At 47.4% G+C, this 16181-nt stretch overlaps 1 protein-coding gene across 1 annotated transcript in view; it reads right to left on the bottom strand.

The window, feature by feature from the left end:
• Nucleotides 1-16181, bottom strand: part of SYN3 (synapsin III) — a 453497-nt gene that overhangs the window by 21990 nt on the left and 415326 nt on the right. The window contains exon 8 of the mRNA XM_044780998.2: nucleotides 3633-3775. Within this exon, the coding sequence (XP_044636933.1) occupies nucleotides 3633-3775 (143 nt within the window). The remainder of the gene's footprint in view (nucleotides 1-3632; nucleotides 3776-16181) is intronic.

Genomic DNA, 16181 nt, shown 5'->3' with positions numbered 1-16181 from the left:
ATTTGATTGAGATGGCAGAGGTGAAGCGATTTGTTTTGTGGCCAAGGGAAGGCATGTGGCTGAGATTAAAGGGTGGACCAGGGAGAGGAATTACTGCAAAAATACATCTTTCTAAAAGAGAAAACAAGGTGTATCTGAGGGCAGCAGATGCTGAGAATAAATGGTGGCCAATAGGAGCCATAGTTACCAAGGGTGCAGTGATGTTGGTAAGCTTTATGTCAGTTCTGTTTACTTCAGTTCGGCTCAACTCAATTCAATTCAATTTGGGAAACACTCACTGGGCCACTGTATGTCCTGGGAATTGGATTAGTCTGAGTGGGCAGAGATGACCTCTTTCTCAGGCTGCTCACTACCTAGAAAGGTGGACTAGCCTAAAAGCAGAGTATAGGCATGGTAGGGTTAGCAATATACATGAGTGAAGAGCTTCCGGGAAGCAAGGGAGAAACCAGTCACTTAATGTGACCCCAGAAGGTAGCCGCTGCGAGATACCTTGAAGGATGAGTAGGATTTGGTATAGTGGGATCTGTATGGTGGTGAGAGAAGGTAAGAACTGACTTGAGTCAGACAGATGTCAGTTTGAATCTTGTTTCTAGCATTTTCTAGCTGTATAACCATGGACAACATCTCTGAGTCTTTATTTTCTCATTGGCAAAATGGGAATAATTACAGTACCATCTTTGTAGGGTGGATTAAAGGAAATGTGGATTAATGGAAATATTCCCATAAATCTCTTAGTCCAGTGGGTGCTACTATTATTTCTCAGTAAGTGGAGGCAAGAAAAGAAGACATCCCAATGCCAGAAGCAGCAGGAACACAAGCCAGCTTGCTCTCCTTCCAAGAAGATAATGATAGTGACAGCTGATGTTTAATGAGTGCTTCCTGTGTCTGGGGCCTGAGTCTAAGGACCTTATAAGCACTGGCTTATATCATCCTCACAAAACCTAATGAGATGAACATTATTATTATCATCATTCCCACTTAGTGGCAGAAGCCACCAAACCATATCTGAGCAACTTCATACTCTTATCCATGACTCTCCACAGCAGAGCCTGTCTCAGGCTTGGGGATAACAGTCAGTTGGCCCACATGTGAGGCAGCCACTGGAATGTAGACTGTGACAAAAGAATCTGCCTACATCACAAGGGTATGGTGTTGACTCCCTCGTTGAAGAGTGTGGCGGTGGGTGGGAAAGTGCTGACTTAAGTAGCCTTGGGAATGAGTGGTGGCTGTGTGGCTAAATCTAGAAGGAACTGCGCATCAGCCCTGTACTGTAGTTGGTAAAGCTGTTTCTCATGGGGCTACAGGTTAACAGCTCTGTAACTGTACCCGTACACTGGGATTGGACAGATAAGAAAATTGATGGCGGAAGGTGGGAGCCAGGCCTTTCCCTGCTGGAGTGGGAAGTTATAGATAAGCAATCCGGGAAGGTTAAAATGAATCGTGTGCTACTAGATGAAAGTCTGAGGCATCACATGAACTCTGCTTAGCTTTAGCTGTAGATGGATATATATAGAAATAATTACAGATATGCATGTCTATACCGGTTGAGTTACACACATATGCTTCCTAGCTCTGTCTGCTGAGAGGACCCAGAAATGACGACAGCCCAGTAGCAACGAGCACAAAGGCCCGAGTGCAGGGCAGGAAGTGGGTCAAAAAGGAGGTTGAATGGTCAGGGGTAGAGAGGGCATTGTATACTGAGGTCTGACACGAACCCCCTCCCTGGGATGTGGGCCAACCCAGGGTCCAGGAAACGCCATAACTAATGACAAATTGGAGCTGTCAGGGCAGAAAGGCCCAGCATAAAGAATGTGGCAATGAGGTAATCCTCGAGAAGAGAAACTGGGACAAGGTGTCCTCAATGTCAAGTGGAAACTCTAACAATGAGGAGAGGAGGGAAATGATATCATGATGGACAGTGGCGGCCACAGGAATGCACTGGACTGCCACCCGGGAATGTTCCCTAACTTGGAAGGGATGGAGAGGAGGCGATCTTATCACCCTGAGGGCATCTGAGCGTAGTGACAGGTCTGGCCTGGCTCATGGGTGCAAGAGAGTGATTGGCAGGACAGGGCAGAAGTATTCCTTGAGAGCTGGCTCCATCCCTTTTCTGGGAATTTCCTTACAGGTCCATCACCCGCATCTTCTCCAGTTTCGCAGGCAATGGCAGAGTGGAGTAGTTGCAACAGAGACTATACGATCTGCAAGACCTAAAATTGCCACCTAGCCCTTTACAGAAAAAGTTTGCTGACCCCTGGTCTAAGCAATCCAGGTAGTCAAAAGCAGCCTTAGATAATACACAAGTGGATATGTGTGGCTGTGATCAATAAAACTTTATTTACACAAACATGCGACAGCGGGATTTGGCCTGTAGGCTGTGGTTTGCTGACCCTGACCTAGAGTATGACTCCACCACAGAGAAGCCCATAGCGGGATTTCCAAGTGTCCAGAGCCAGCCGTTGCAGTCCTCAGATATGGAGCTGTGCACACAGTTAGTGCTCCATAAATGCTTGGCAACAGGCACTGGTAGGCTTTCAAGGAGTCTCATCATTTCATGTGGAACCAACAATAACATTCCAGAGTGAGAAGTGGGCCTTGGAGCAGATAAGACCTCTCCAAAGATGGAGACCTCCCACCTATTCAGGAACTCCCACTCATCCTCATAACCACAGCTCCAGCCTGAGTCACCCTTGGCCCGAACTGCCCCGGGGCTGAATGTGTGTTGGATTTTCTGGCATTCGTTCCTTTTCCCTTAGTCACAGCCCCTCTATTTCCACTGGGGAATGACCCTGCCCATATTGCGTGCCATCCTGGTGGGACTCTCCATACTGGTTTTCTGCCTTTCTCTAATCAATAACTTTGTGATCAAAGTTGGACCAATTGGCACTGTTTCCATGGAACCATAATCTCGAGTTAAATCCTGAAAGTGATTAGAGCAGATTCACTTCCCAATGGGGGATGCCCTGAAGATTGTCTATTACTTCTGGCTACTCAGATTCCTGGGGCTGCCCTGGATCCTAATATGGATCCAGGCAGGTTAGTGGTTTGTTTTTTAAAGTTTCTAATCACCCATCGTTTTCTAATAAAGTCCTTTAAAAAGCTCCGCCAAAATAGTGAGATGTGGTTTCTGTTGCTTGCAGCTAGAGAAATCTGATATAATCTCCTAACTGGTCTTATTGGTTCCAGAGAACTCTCTTTGCAGCTGGTGACCCCAGAGCCATCTTTTTATAAGTACAGATCAGAGGATGCCACTTCTCTGCTCAAAAGAGAACAGAAGAAAATCCGAAACACTCAGCAAGGCATTTAAGGCCCTCCTTGATTGGTCCCCAAGTTCCTCTTTCAGTCTTGTCTCCTATGACATACACCCCGAATATACTTGAAGTTCCCCCAAACATGCTAAGCGTCTTTCTTCCTCCGGGGGTAGACAGATTTCTACCCTGGGATGAGCTGTAAAGAACATTAGGCTTCAGCTGTCCTGACCAGAGAAGAAGGGCCGTAGAGGAGACGGAAGGGAGAGTCATGGGTGTGCCAGTGGAGTCTCTGGCCATCCTCCCTGGGCGGAGGAGACAGGGCTGGACATGCACCCCCTCCCATCCTTCCTCCCAGCTCCCCAGCCCAAACTGTGAACTCACATGTAAGCCTTGTAGTTGGACCCGATTTTCTGGATGCGGATGTCGTACTTGGAGTCGATGAAGGCCTCCGTGGTGGCGTAGGTCTTGGCCATGGCCACCATGCTGGTGACGTCCTGGTAGTCATGCTGGTTTTCTACTTTGATCTGTGTGGGAGGATGAGGAAGTGAGTGTCACCCACCCAGCGTTCACGGAGCACCTCCCCAGTGCTCCTTATACAGGGACCTTGCGAAGGTTGCCTGCCTGGCAGGGGAGACAGACATAGGAAACAGGGCATTCCACTACATCCCTGTGGAAGAGGAAGGGAGCATTCCATTTGGTTAGTCAAGGGAACCTGTATAGAAGAGCGAGCTCAGAACAGGGTTTGGAAGGGACTACGGAGCAGGGGCATTCTCCGGAGAGGATGGAGGATGGGCAGAGCAGGAGCTGGAGCAGCCTCATGGTGGGCGGGGACAGGCAAGTGGTTCAGACTGGCCAGTGGGGTAGGAGGGTGGGGGATGGCTGAAGGGGGTCATCAGGGGACAGATCATGGAGGGCCTCAATAGCTTTGCAAAGGGGCTAGACTTTTAGCCTGAAGGCTCTGGAAAGCCACTGAAAGAAGGGGAGGAGTTTAAATAAGAAAGTAGCCTAATTTGTGTTTTAGAAAAATCCTTCGAGCAGTTGTGTAGAAGGTTGAATGGAGGGATGTGATATGGGATAGAGAGCGACCAGTTAGAAGGAAGGGAGTGTGTATATGTGTATGTGTGTAGGGTGTGTGCATGTGGGTTGTGTGTTTGGAATTTGTGGGAGGCGTGTGTGTGCGGTGTGTGGGGTGTGGTTTGTGGTATAGTATGTGGTGTGTTTGCATGTGTGCGATGTGCATTGTGTGTTGTATGTGTGGTGTATGTGGTGCTTGTGTGTGCAATCAGTGCGTGTGCGTGTGTGTGCGCACGCACTGGGCAAGGCTAGCTCTGCTTGGCCAAAGGCCTGGGGAAAAAGCTCACACTGTTTACTGGGCTGAGGTCAAGAACACGGGGTGGTGCGCTGGGGTCCGGGAGACGTCCCAGGAGAGCTTCCAGGGCCAAGTGCAGGGGACGAGGCCAAGGTTCCATGATAGCGATCTCAACTCAGAACAGAGGCTGACTCCCAGCAGCTGTGGACAGCTGGGCGGGTGCCCCCTCCCCTGTCACCCTCACCAGACAGCAGAGGAGTTCTGACACTGGGCCAGAGGTGGGCAGAGCCCAGATCCCTTGGAGGGGCCAGGTGGGGGCTGGGTAGCCTGTCTGGGAGGCTGTCCTGTCCTTGCAGCCTCTCCTTCTAGCCCTTTCTTCCCTCCCTTCAAGTCTCAACAGTGGCCTGACAACTCCATCCCTCCATGATGTCACCCACCCACATCTGCCCCAACTTCACAACTTACAAAGCATCCTCATAGCTCTCCCGTGGGGCCCAAAACAGGACTGTGAAGCAGGCATGGTGGGCATTATTATGGCCAATTAACAGATACAAGAACTGGGATTCCTTTCTAGTCCAAGGCCCTGTAGCAGCTAAGCACAGAGCCAGGAACAACGCTCAGGACTCTGAAAGCAGGGCTGTTCTTTGAGCCATCTCAGGATATGTACAAGCGCAAGCCTGCTGTTCCCCCTGAACAGATCGTGACCAAGGAGGAGACAGAGGCTTGGCAGCCAGCCTTTCTCTCTTCTCCAGTCTCCAGGAGCCCCAGCCTCGCAGCGATGACTCTGAGCCCCACTTTGCAGAGAAAAGAAAGGAGCCCAGGCAAGAGTTCCCTTTTTGCCATCCTTTTCCAAGCTCATCAGCTTTCCCCCTTCTTCCTCCCAGTGGCAGTGGCAGCATGCCTCTTCCAGCTTGTGGTGGAACCTACCCTCTGTTCTAAGTCCTCCAAGACACTGACTGCTGGCTGTCCCCTCCTCCTTCAGTAATAGGACCCCTAAGTTTTATCTAGGCATTTGTCTGTCAGCTAAAGATTGCTTTGTTCCAGTCTCCATTACAGGTAGATGTAGCTGAGTCTCCAAGGCTGGCCAGTGAAAATGTGACTAGACATAATGTGTGCAACTTCTGAGTGGTGCCTTTAAGACAAAGGGAATCCTCCTTTTCCCTTTTCCTTCTTCTGCCTGGCTGGGATGTGGACATGATGGTGGGAGCTGGAGCAGCCATCTTGGACCACAAGATGGAAGCCCCATGTTGAGGGTGGTTGGTTAATAAGGTGGAAGGAACCTGGATCCCCGACACCATGGAGTCCTCCCTCAGCCCTTGACTGTGTAGGCTCAGACTCTTACGTGAGAGAGAAGTAAATTTCAATCCTTTGAAATTCACTATTATTTCGGTCTTCGTTAAAGCAGCCCAGCTGTATTCTGCTGTGTATTTTTAGTTTCTTGCTCTTCGTTGATTCTTTATCTTTGGATCAACGTGATCATGGATCCACTACTCTCAAATTGTTCCTGCTTTTCCATACCTCAGTTGCTCACTGCTCTCTCTGTCTCTACATCCTTGTTTCCCACTCCTTCCTAAACCCACCCTCTTCCGATTTCACTCCCCCTCGCTCCACTGAAACGTATTTGGCAAAGGTCATCGCTGACCTCCTCATTGGAGAATCCAGCAGACCTCCTTTGATCCTCATCCTGTTTTAGCACTCCATGGCATCTGAAATCGGTGCACTTTTTGAAACTTGGTTTCCAAACCACTATTCTCTTCCTTTTTTTCTAGCAACTTCTTCACAGTCGATATTGCCTCCTCTTCCTCCAACTGTCCCTTGGGTGGTGATAGTGTTTCATCCTCAGCCAACATTTGGGACCCAGTAGAGAGAGTTAGAGCTCCCCAAATGGAAGAACAGGTGTGAGAGCCTACAGGACTTCTGTCACTGGGTGGCTCTGGAAAGGACCAGAACTTCTTCTGCACGTTGGTTTCCCATACAGCACAGCATACCCTGCAGGCTGTCTCAGAGACTTCCAGGTGTCCAGAACATCCATTCTCTTCTTCTGTAGTCGTGAAACACCCCAATCTGGGGGCGCATGACCACCCACAAAAGTAGTACACTTCTGCATCTCCCTGGCACTTGTGTGTGGTCATGTGGTCATGTGATCATGTTTTGGCCAATGGGATGTGAGCAGAAGTGGGGTCTGAACTTCTTGTTGGCTGAAGTGTGTACTATCATTGACCTTGTATCTGAAGGGTGATACCCCAGGAATGGCTGATCAACAGGATGGAAGGAGTCTGGGTCTTTAAACTCAAGGAGGATCCACACCAGCCTCGGGCTGCTTTGCCCAGACCATTAAGTGAGAAAGTCCTGGCTTGTTTAAGCCCCCTTAGGTCTTTGTTATAGCAGCTGAACTTTATCCTAATTATTACAGGAGCCCTAAGTAAATATTTGTTACATGCATCATGCATGCATTCGTTTGTTCACAGGATACACAAAAGAGAGCAAAGAAAGACAGTATAGACATGGTGGTTTAATTAATTACTTAGTTAATTAATTCGTAGTCAGCCCAACCTCCCTTTGTCAAGCCCTCGCTCCTGCTGTAGTCTGGGTGGTTTGGGGTGGGGGCGCTCATCCTGCCCTCCCCAGGAGTGAGGACGTAACCTAGGTTCCTTGGACGTGGGCTCTTCCAAGCCCCAGGAGAGGCCTCGGCCCAATGTTCCTGGCAAATTTTCTGTTATTTTCCTTACAGAGAGCCTCCCAAGTTTGTAACGTCCGGGCCCTATAAAACCCCGCTCCAGCTTTGGATCCACCCACGTCTCTGTCCTCGTTAGACTGTGAGCTCCTTGAGGACAGAAATGTGTCTCGTTCCCAGCCGTGACACTGGTGCCTGGCACGTTGCAGAGGCTCCAAATGTGTCTGCTGGACTGAATTCGAGAAGGCTGGATAAAGGTCCACTCCCAACTTGAGAGGGGCCAGGGGGGTGGAAGGGAAAATATGGAAGCTTAGAAAAAGGCAAAGAAAATGTGTCTCAGGGAAACATCACTTATAAGGTGAATTTTTCTGTAAATGCTCGGACCGGAGTCTGCACTCTCAGAGGTTTGTGGCTTCCATCGTGAGCCCTTGAGAACATGAAGTCAGGAACCCAGGAGAAGAGGGCAGGTGGCTTGGAGCCCAGGGGTGGGTGGGTGCTGGAGAGGACTCTGGGCTGGTCCTCAGGCATAAAGTGTGGGTGGGGTGAGGGTATTGAGGACGGGCAGCCATGGGGATGGTGAAACGGCTGCTGGCCTGGGGAGGGTGTCTTGGCACTCCGCTTTATTTACTCGCTGGAAACCCCTCCAAGTGTTCACAGAGACAGGCTGAAAACAGGAAGCCTTAAATGAGCTGTGACTCAAGATTACCCATCTGCTGCTCTGGGGACCTGTGACGGGGCCACCGTAAACTCCCTGCCTCTGAAGACTCACACCCACGTCCCGCCTCCCCTCCCGCCTTCTCCCTTCCCTGCCTCTTCTCTTCTTTCCCTCCTTTCTCTGCCTCCGTCGCCTTCTCTCTCTCTCTCCTCCTCCCATGCCCCCATCCTTCCTCTTTCCCACGCTTCTTTACCTTCTCTCCTCCTTTCCTCTTACTGTTAATATCATCTATCTCCTCTTTGTTTCTTTCCTTCTTCATTTTTCCTTGTTGCTTCTTTCTTCTCTCCTCTTTCTCCAATCTCTCCCTCTCGCTTCCTTCTCTCCCTCCCTCTGTCAACTTTCCCTGACGCCTTCTCAGTGTTTCTTTCCATCTCTTCTTCATCCCTGCCTGTCTCTCCTACCCCCCTCCCCTTGTCATATCCCCATTCAGTTTCTCACACTTCGCCCTTCTCCTGACTTTAGAATTGCTTTACCTCCCTCACGTGTGCACCTGGGTGTTTGTGTGCACATGTGCTCCGTCCTGAGGGTGAGCAGAAGGAGAGAGTAGAAGCAGAGAGGGAGAGAACCTGGACAGAGGAGTCAGGATGCAATTCTGAATCTCCTCCATGGGATTCACCCCGAGGTTTCTGTTCCAAATTCCAGCCCAGGATGGGAAAGTCATCTACATTCTCAGTAGGTTGTCTGCTATTTGCTTGAACACCCCCAATAACAGGGAGCTCACCATGGGGCAAGGCAGCTCGTTCCACTTTAGAGAACGTGTTTTACTATATTATATCAAGAGTGAATGAATGCTCCCAATGATTGTTCACGCAGGCTAAGTCTCAGGCTTCTGCCTTGTGTCTGGTCTTCATCTACTTAAAGGAAGCCACCCACGTGTGCCTAAGTCACTCTTGTCTTTAACCCACCCTAACATGAGCTGGTCCAGACCCTTTACTACCTTGAAACACTCTCATTTGACAATCTCTTAAATGTTGTGGTGCCCAGAATTACACACTATTCTCCAGATGAGGTTTCACCAGCTGAGACTGGACAAGACTGTGACCTCCCTCTATCTCTGGGATAAATCTGGCACAATCCTGCCTCAGGGCCTTTGCACTTGCTGTTCCTTGCTTGCATGGCTCACACCCTCACTTCATTCAGGTCTCTGCTTCAGCATCACCTTCTCAGAGCTGTCTTCATTGACCATCGTATGTGAAGTTACCCCTCCCACCCAGTGCTCCTCATCTGCCTTACCCTGCTTAACTTTTCCCCATAGCACTTCCACTGCCACTTCACACCATTATCTCTTTACTTGCTTGTTGTCTTTCTTCCCTGCCAGTTCACTAGCACGTAAGCTCTGCAGCAGCACCGCTGTGTTTCAAACACCCTATAACAGCACTCAGGGAGCAACTGGTGCTCAGTAAATTTGTTCAGTGATTGAATAAATATATCTAAGTATTTACCGATATGTATTGAGTGCCCATTATATCCAGATAATTACTGAGTACTTTTCTGGATACGGTGCTGGGGGCCGGAGATGCAACAGGGAACAAGAGACTTATGTTTCTTATCCAAAGGGAGCTTTGACCCCATTAATTGTCTTGCTCCTATTAGTACAGCTAAATACAATGTTCGCTTTTCTAAGGTCCGTATGGAGCTTGTTCGAAGCTAACATCTCTGGATCATTTGGAAACACCAGATCCTGGTCATCCACACCTCTCTGGGCTTGGTCTTGAGTGGCTGTCGTCCATTTACCCCTGTAGATGTGGAGCTCCCATGTTTTCACCTGTCCTGTCATCTTCCAACATTGATGTGTCATCTACCCGCTAACAGTCCCTCTCAGCTGCGTTGCTCATGACTTTGGCGCACTCTTCCTACACCGAATTCCAACTATTGGACCTTATTTAAGTCCCTTCTCTGAGCTTTCGTTTTCTTATCTGTTAAATGTGATAATAATAACTACCGTGTAGGATTATTGCCATTTTTAAATGAAATTATAGTGACTGTCAAAGGACCCACCTAGCACAGCGTCCGGCACCTTGTGCGTGCTCAAGGAAATTGGTTCTCTTTAGCTGGATGACCGTTGAGATTCTTTGCTGACATTAAACCATCAACCAACACTTTTTTTTTTAACATAGTTATTTACACAGTTCATCCAGTTACAGATCTACCTCCTGTATAACTATCCAGACTGATGAGGAGAAGTTCTCCTTTTTAGATGAATTCCAGCTAGTAAAATGCAGAAGGACTAAGAGAAGCAGAGCATCATCCTTCTGCAGCACGCATCCTAATGCAGTAACGGATCTGGGCAACAATGATCCACGCCAAGACCATTGGGAAAGGCTGATGGGGAACTTCCTAACATGTGGATCGGGCAGATGACGCCTGAACTCACAGATCAGTCCCAAATCTCAAAAGAGAGACAGTCGGACATGGTTATGTCTACAGATATGCAAGAGAAACACCCCCTACCACCTAGGAAGTGTTCCCGCCGAAACTCAGGACCTGAATGAGATCGAGTCTACAACCACCAATTTAGAGAAAATGCGGGTGATGGAGGAACACCTTGCGCCGTAATCAGCCAAATTCAGAATGTAGGAAATTCGACAGGAAAATGGCCCTTTTTTCCTTCCAACAGATAAAGACAAGAAAAAAAAAGACAACAAAGGGAAATGAACTGTCATAGATCACAAGAGACTTCAGTCATTCCAGCCATGTGAAATATGAAGGCCTTGTTTGGATATAACAAAAATAAATCAGTTACCGAGGGACTGTTGAACACTGACGGTGTGTTCAATGATATTAAATAATTATTGCTAAGTTTTTAGCTGTAATAATGGTATTTGGCTATGTTAAAGAAAAGAAAGAAGCCCTTATGTATCAGAAATATGTCTCGAAATCTTTACAGATGAAATGACGTGAAATTTGAGATTTGCTTTAAAATAATCGGGTGAGCCACAGAGACAGAAAGTAGATGAGTAGTTGCCAGGAGCTGAGGGGAAGGGAGAGTGAGGAGTGACTTCGAGTAGGTATAGGGCAATGAAAATGTCTGGGAGTTAAATATTGGTGATGCTTCCATCTTGTGAATATACTAGAAAACCACTGAATTGTATACTTTAGAAGGACTAATATTATAGTATGAGAATTAGATTTCGTTTTCTTTCTTTCTTTCTTTTTTTTGGTGAGGAAGATTTGCCCTGAGCTAACATCCATTGCCAATCTTCCTCCTTTTGCTTGAGGAAGATTGGCCCTGAGCTAACGTCTGTGCCCATCTTCCTCTTTTTTGTATGTGAGATGCTGCCACAGCATGGCTTGATGAGTGGTGTGTAAGTCCATGCCAGGGATCCCAACCTGTGAACGTTGGGCCACTGAAGCAGAGCATGTGAACTTAAACATTACGCCACCAGGCCAGCCCCCTAGATTTCATGTTTTAAAAATGAAGAGAGTATCCAGTAGTGTTTGAGAGGAAGTGAGTACATAAAACAAAATTGGCCATCACTGGATAATGGTTGAAGTTGGGTGATTGGCACATGGGGATCCAGTTTACCATTTTGTCTTCTTTTGTGTATATTTCAAATTTTCATAATAAAAGGTTGAAAAGAAAGCAAGAGTAAGGGAGAAAGACAAATAAGGATGAGGATATAAAGTTGTGCTTAGAATGAGGTCAAAAGTGCATATGGTAACATCCGGTCGGGGTGTGACCCTCTTAGGTTGCGTGCATTGCAGAAAAGAAAACTTTGGTCAGTAACATGATTCAGTTTCTCTCAGAGGAGAAACAACCAGAGAGAATTGCAACCATTCTTGGAATTAAAATCAGCATGACATTCTCCTGGTCTCCTGCGATAGAGGACACCGTGACCTGTAACAAATTCAGCCTCAAAATGCTCTCCACGATTGGATGTTTCTTATAATACCCCCTGGTCCAGGCTCGTGTACTTATACTCATGCCTTCTCCTTAAAGCATGATTCGAAGAAAGCAGTTGGCCAATAAAATGCAATCCAATGGTCACTTTGGTCCATTTTTATAGTTTATTTTTTATTTGAAAAACTAATATATATATACATGGGAAAAATAGGTCAAAGATGTAAGAAAGGAAATCTAGGAAAAAATAAGTATCTCTCCTAAGCCTCCCCAAGCCTCCTACTGATAAGATTTCCTTGTACTCTTTGGGGAATACCCTATGAATATAATAATGTAATAGGATGTAAGATGGGTCTCTTCCTGTCTATGACGGTTAATTTTATGTATCAACTTAGTGGGGCCATGGTGCTCAGTCAAACATTATTCTGGATGTTTCTATGAGGGGGTTTTGGATGAGACCTACATTTAAATTGGTGGACTTTGAGTAAAGCAGAGTGCCCTCCATCATCTAAGTGGGCCTCATCAAATCAGTTGAAGGCTTGAATAGAATGAAAGGCTGACCTCTCCCAAACAAGAGGGAAGTCTGCAGCAGACAGACAGCCTTTGAACTTGGGCTGCTGCCACATTGCCGCCTTCCTGGGTCTTCAGCCTGCCAGCCTACTCTGTGGATTTTGGGCTTCCTGGCCCCCATAATCATATGAGCCAATTCCTTAAAATAAATCTCTTTCTCTCCCTTTCTCTCTCTCTCTCATTTCCTATTGCTTCTGTCTCTCTGGATGACCCTGATGAAAGCACTGTCTCAGTTAGAGCTGAAGCAAGAAGATAAAGATGCCACCTCCCACAGTGAGCTGTGACAGGGACCAAGAACTGATAGACTCACCCACGTTGATATAACAAGATTGGGTTGCTGGAGATTAGACGTTTTGGGATGACGATTTCTTTGGAAAAAGTTGCGCCAGACCACCCCTCCTTTTGATACATCTGGTAAGAGCTTCAGTGGGACACTGAGCAAGACTGACAGGTGTCTGAGCAGTGAGTGAGGCTGGTGCACTGGTGCTGGATCCCTCCCAGGCCACCTGCAGCTAAGCATCCCAGCCTTCGGTTTACCCAGGTAAGCATGTGAGTGCTTCCTCTGGCCCACGGTGGGCTGTGTGCGAGAAAGGCCCGCTTGAGCCATTTAAGATCCTGCATGGAGGGAGCAAGCGGCAGAAGGACAGACGCCGCCACCTCCACTGCCACCATCCTGGTCCAAGCCACCATCATCCCTCATCGGACCACGGCCATCATCTCCTTTTAAAATTCCTCTTGTGCAAGCCAAACCTCAGACTGATTTCCTCAGAATCTCTGGGCGTGGGCCAGGTCATCAGTGTTTTTGGAAGCTCCCCAGGCTGATGTGTGCAGCCCAAGTTGAAAAGCACAGCCCTGTATGATCTGGTTGCTGGTCATCTCTCTGGCATTCAGCCAATCTTGTCCCTGCCTCATTGCCTTTGTACTTTCTATTCCCTCTGCTTGGAACAATTTTCCTGAATACCTTCCCATGGCGCTTTCTTCAGGTCTCAGCCCAGATCACCCTTCAGTGGAAGCTTTTCCAACCACCTGGTGTGAAGGAGCTATTCCTCCCTGCCCATTCTGGGAAGTCTCTACTGAATTACCCTGGTTGTTTATTATTATTATTATTATTATTGTTTTTTTCTTACGACCTTTGACTATCTGAAATTACTTATCTGTTCAGGTGTTTATTGTCCCTCTTCCCCACTAAAGTGTAAGCCCGTAAGATCAGGGACCGCCTGTGTCTTGCCAGGGAGGCAATATAACAGAGTATTTAAGAATGTAAGCTCAAATCCCAGCTCCATTATGTATTAGCTGTGTAACCTTGGGGAAGTTACTTAGCCTCTCTGTGTGTCTCACTTTCTTTATCAGCAAAATGTGGATAACTTGTTGATGTAATGTAGCTACTGCAGGGGCCAGCACTGTGGCCGAGTGGTTAAGTTCATGTGCTCCACTTTGGCAGCCCAGGGGTTTCCTGGTTTGGATCCTGGGTGTGGACATGGCACCGCTCATTAAGCCATGCAGAGGCAGCGTCCCACATAGCACAGCCAGAAGGACCTACAACTAGAATATACAACTATGTACTGGGGGGCTTTGGGGAGAAGAGGAAGAAAAAAAGAAGATCGGCAACAGATGTTAGCTCAGGTGCCAGTCTTTCAAAAAAAGAAGTTATAAAAAGATTAAAGTGGCTACTCCACATCAGATGTGGATAACTTGCTAGATTATTGTTGAACATTGTTGTTGAGCATTAAATGAGATACTACACGTAAATGAAAGAATGTTGGCTGGTTACAAGCATTTAATGTGAACTATTGTTGCTATCATTCCCCCTTATACCCTTAACGCCCAGCGGAGTGCTTGGCACACAGTAGGTACTCAATAAATATTTGCTGAAAGAGTGAATGAAGGGGCCAGTCGTGGTAATAGCTTGTTGAAGAAAGTCTAGGAAGAGGAAAAAGGAGGTGCAATGGCCCTGGGGCCAATGCTGCTGGTTGAAAAGAGACTCAAGCAGTAACAGAAAACTGAGCCTCAACATCTTGTGGAAGCTGGGGCTAACAAGCATTCATGCTCGAAGACGGGCGATCCTATCTCCTCTTCGAGGTGAATGCAGGGGATGGGGCCAAGATCGTTCCCAGAAAATGGTTTGGAATTAATCCGGATGCAGAGACACAAGAAGAACTGAAGTCCACTGCCCTATTTCAAAGCCTAGAAACACTTAAGGCAAGTGTGACCCGCGGTTCACCTCCGCCAGATCCATCTCCATCCAGTTCCCTTCCTAGAAGGCCCAGCGTGGAGCATGCTGCTTCCTGGTGTGATGGCCCAGCATGGAGCATGCTTCTTCCTGGTGTGATGGCCCAGACACACTTGTTTTCAGACAGAGATAACTAGAGGAGGCAATTTACCGAACCAGGTTATTTATGAATAAGCTAAAAGCTGGGATGTTCTTTACCAAAAATAATAACCATGGCTTCAGAACGCTTGCTCTGTGGTCTCTCTTTCTGGCAATAATTAGCTGGCAGGGCCAGCTGGATATTTAGGCCACTCCTGGTTCGAGATAATAGAACCATACCCCAGCTCACAAATGGATGCTTGTTTTCCTGTTTTTTGCAACAGGAAGGCATGCATCCAGCTCATTCCAAAGTGGTCTCTGTTCATTAAGAAACCAGTTCGATGTGGGGAAGAGGAACGCGCTTAATCTCTGTTTTACCTCCCAGGAAATTTTTTCCCATCTGGCAGCAACTGGAATCTCAAGGCGGGATTGGGTCTAGGTTCCGTGTGTACGTCCTTAATGTCAAGTGATGCTCACAGAGTCCAGCTCAGAATCGATTCCCAAGCTCAGCATCAAAAGCGTAACGGAGGTAAATGGGAGTTGCCCATAACCTAATGCAGATGTTCCCAAACTTTCTGGGTTCATGGCACCCACCTCAGGAATTATTTCACGGCATTCCTAGGCCAAAAGAATACCAAACAGTTTCCTTTATTAAATAGTTAGAGCTAAATAGCTTAATAAATATTTATGTCCTAACAACTTAGTAACTGGAAAAAATCAATGCACATAATATTTTTATTTCATTCTCAAATAACTGCAATTACGTCTAACGGGATGTGTGTGCTTGTTGGGCACTGCGCAAATTCCCAGACCTTAGAATCAGATGAGACGCCGTCACCCTCATTTCCTGTTCCGCACTGATTTTCATATGGTCCTTGCTTTTTAGCGCAATCACCACCGAAAATCCAGCTTTGCAAAGATGCGACGTCATTGAAAGGAGCATGTTGATGTAATGTCGAAACTGCGAACTACCTCGGCTAGTCATTTTCGTGGTGTGTGGCAGATGTTGAGAATTGCTGTATTTCCCCTGAAAATTTTAAATATACTCTGCTGCCCCAGGGCGTCTGGGTGCAGGGTTTGGGAACTGTGGGCCTCATTTATTGCCTTTGGCATTCTCCCCTAGCGGTAAATAAGAGAAGCCTCGGGAAAGGCTCGCCTGCTCCTCATTTTAAACGTAGGTCTGAGAAACCCGTGGGGGCGGAATATCCAATAAACCCATCGCTACTTTAAACCAGTCCAGACTGTAGGAAAATTAAAAGGATACTGCGCTTTTCAAGATGGTACAAACTCGCTGGGAGATTAACTCATCAGGACCAAGTTCTTAGTGCAAAGGTGGGTTAGTTAGAGAGAGTGGAACAGTCCTCAAGCGTACTTGAAATCAAATAAACGTGGTGCAAGTGCTCTATCAAACAGACAAGCGAGGCACCGTCCCCATTCTTGAGGACTTCGCAGTCCACGGGAGAGGCAGATACACAGACAGACAATTCGATAGAGGGGGGACCGTGCTACAGCC

Source organism: Equus asinus, chromosome 4 (assembly GCF_041296235.1).
Source record: "Equus asinus isolate D_3611 breed Donkey chromosome 4, EquAss-T2T_v2, whole genome shotgun sequence".
NCBI lineage: Eukaryota > Metazoa > Chordata > Mammalia > Perissodactyla > Equidae > Equus > Equus asinus.
The sequence above is the reverse complement of the archived record's forward strand: the minus strand, read 5'-3'. Positions and strand labels throughout refer to the sequence as shown.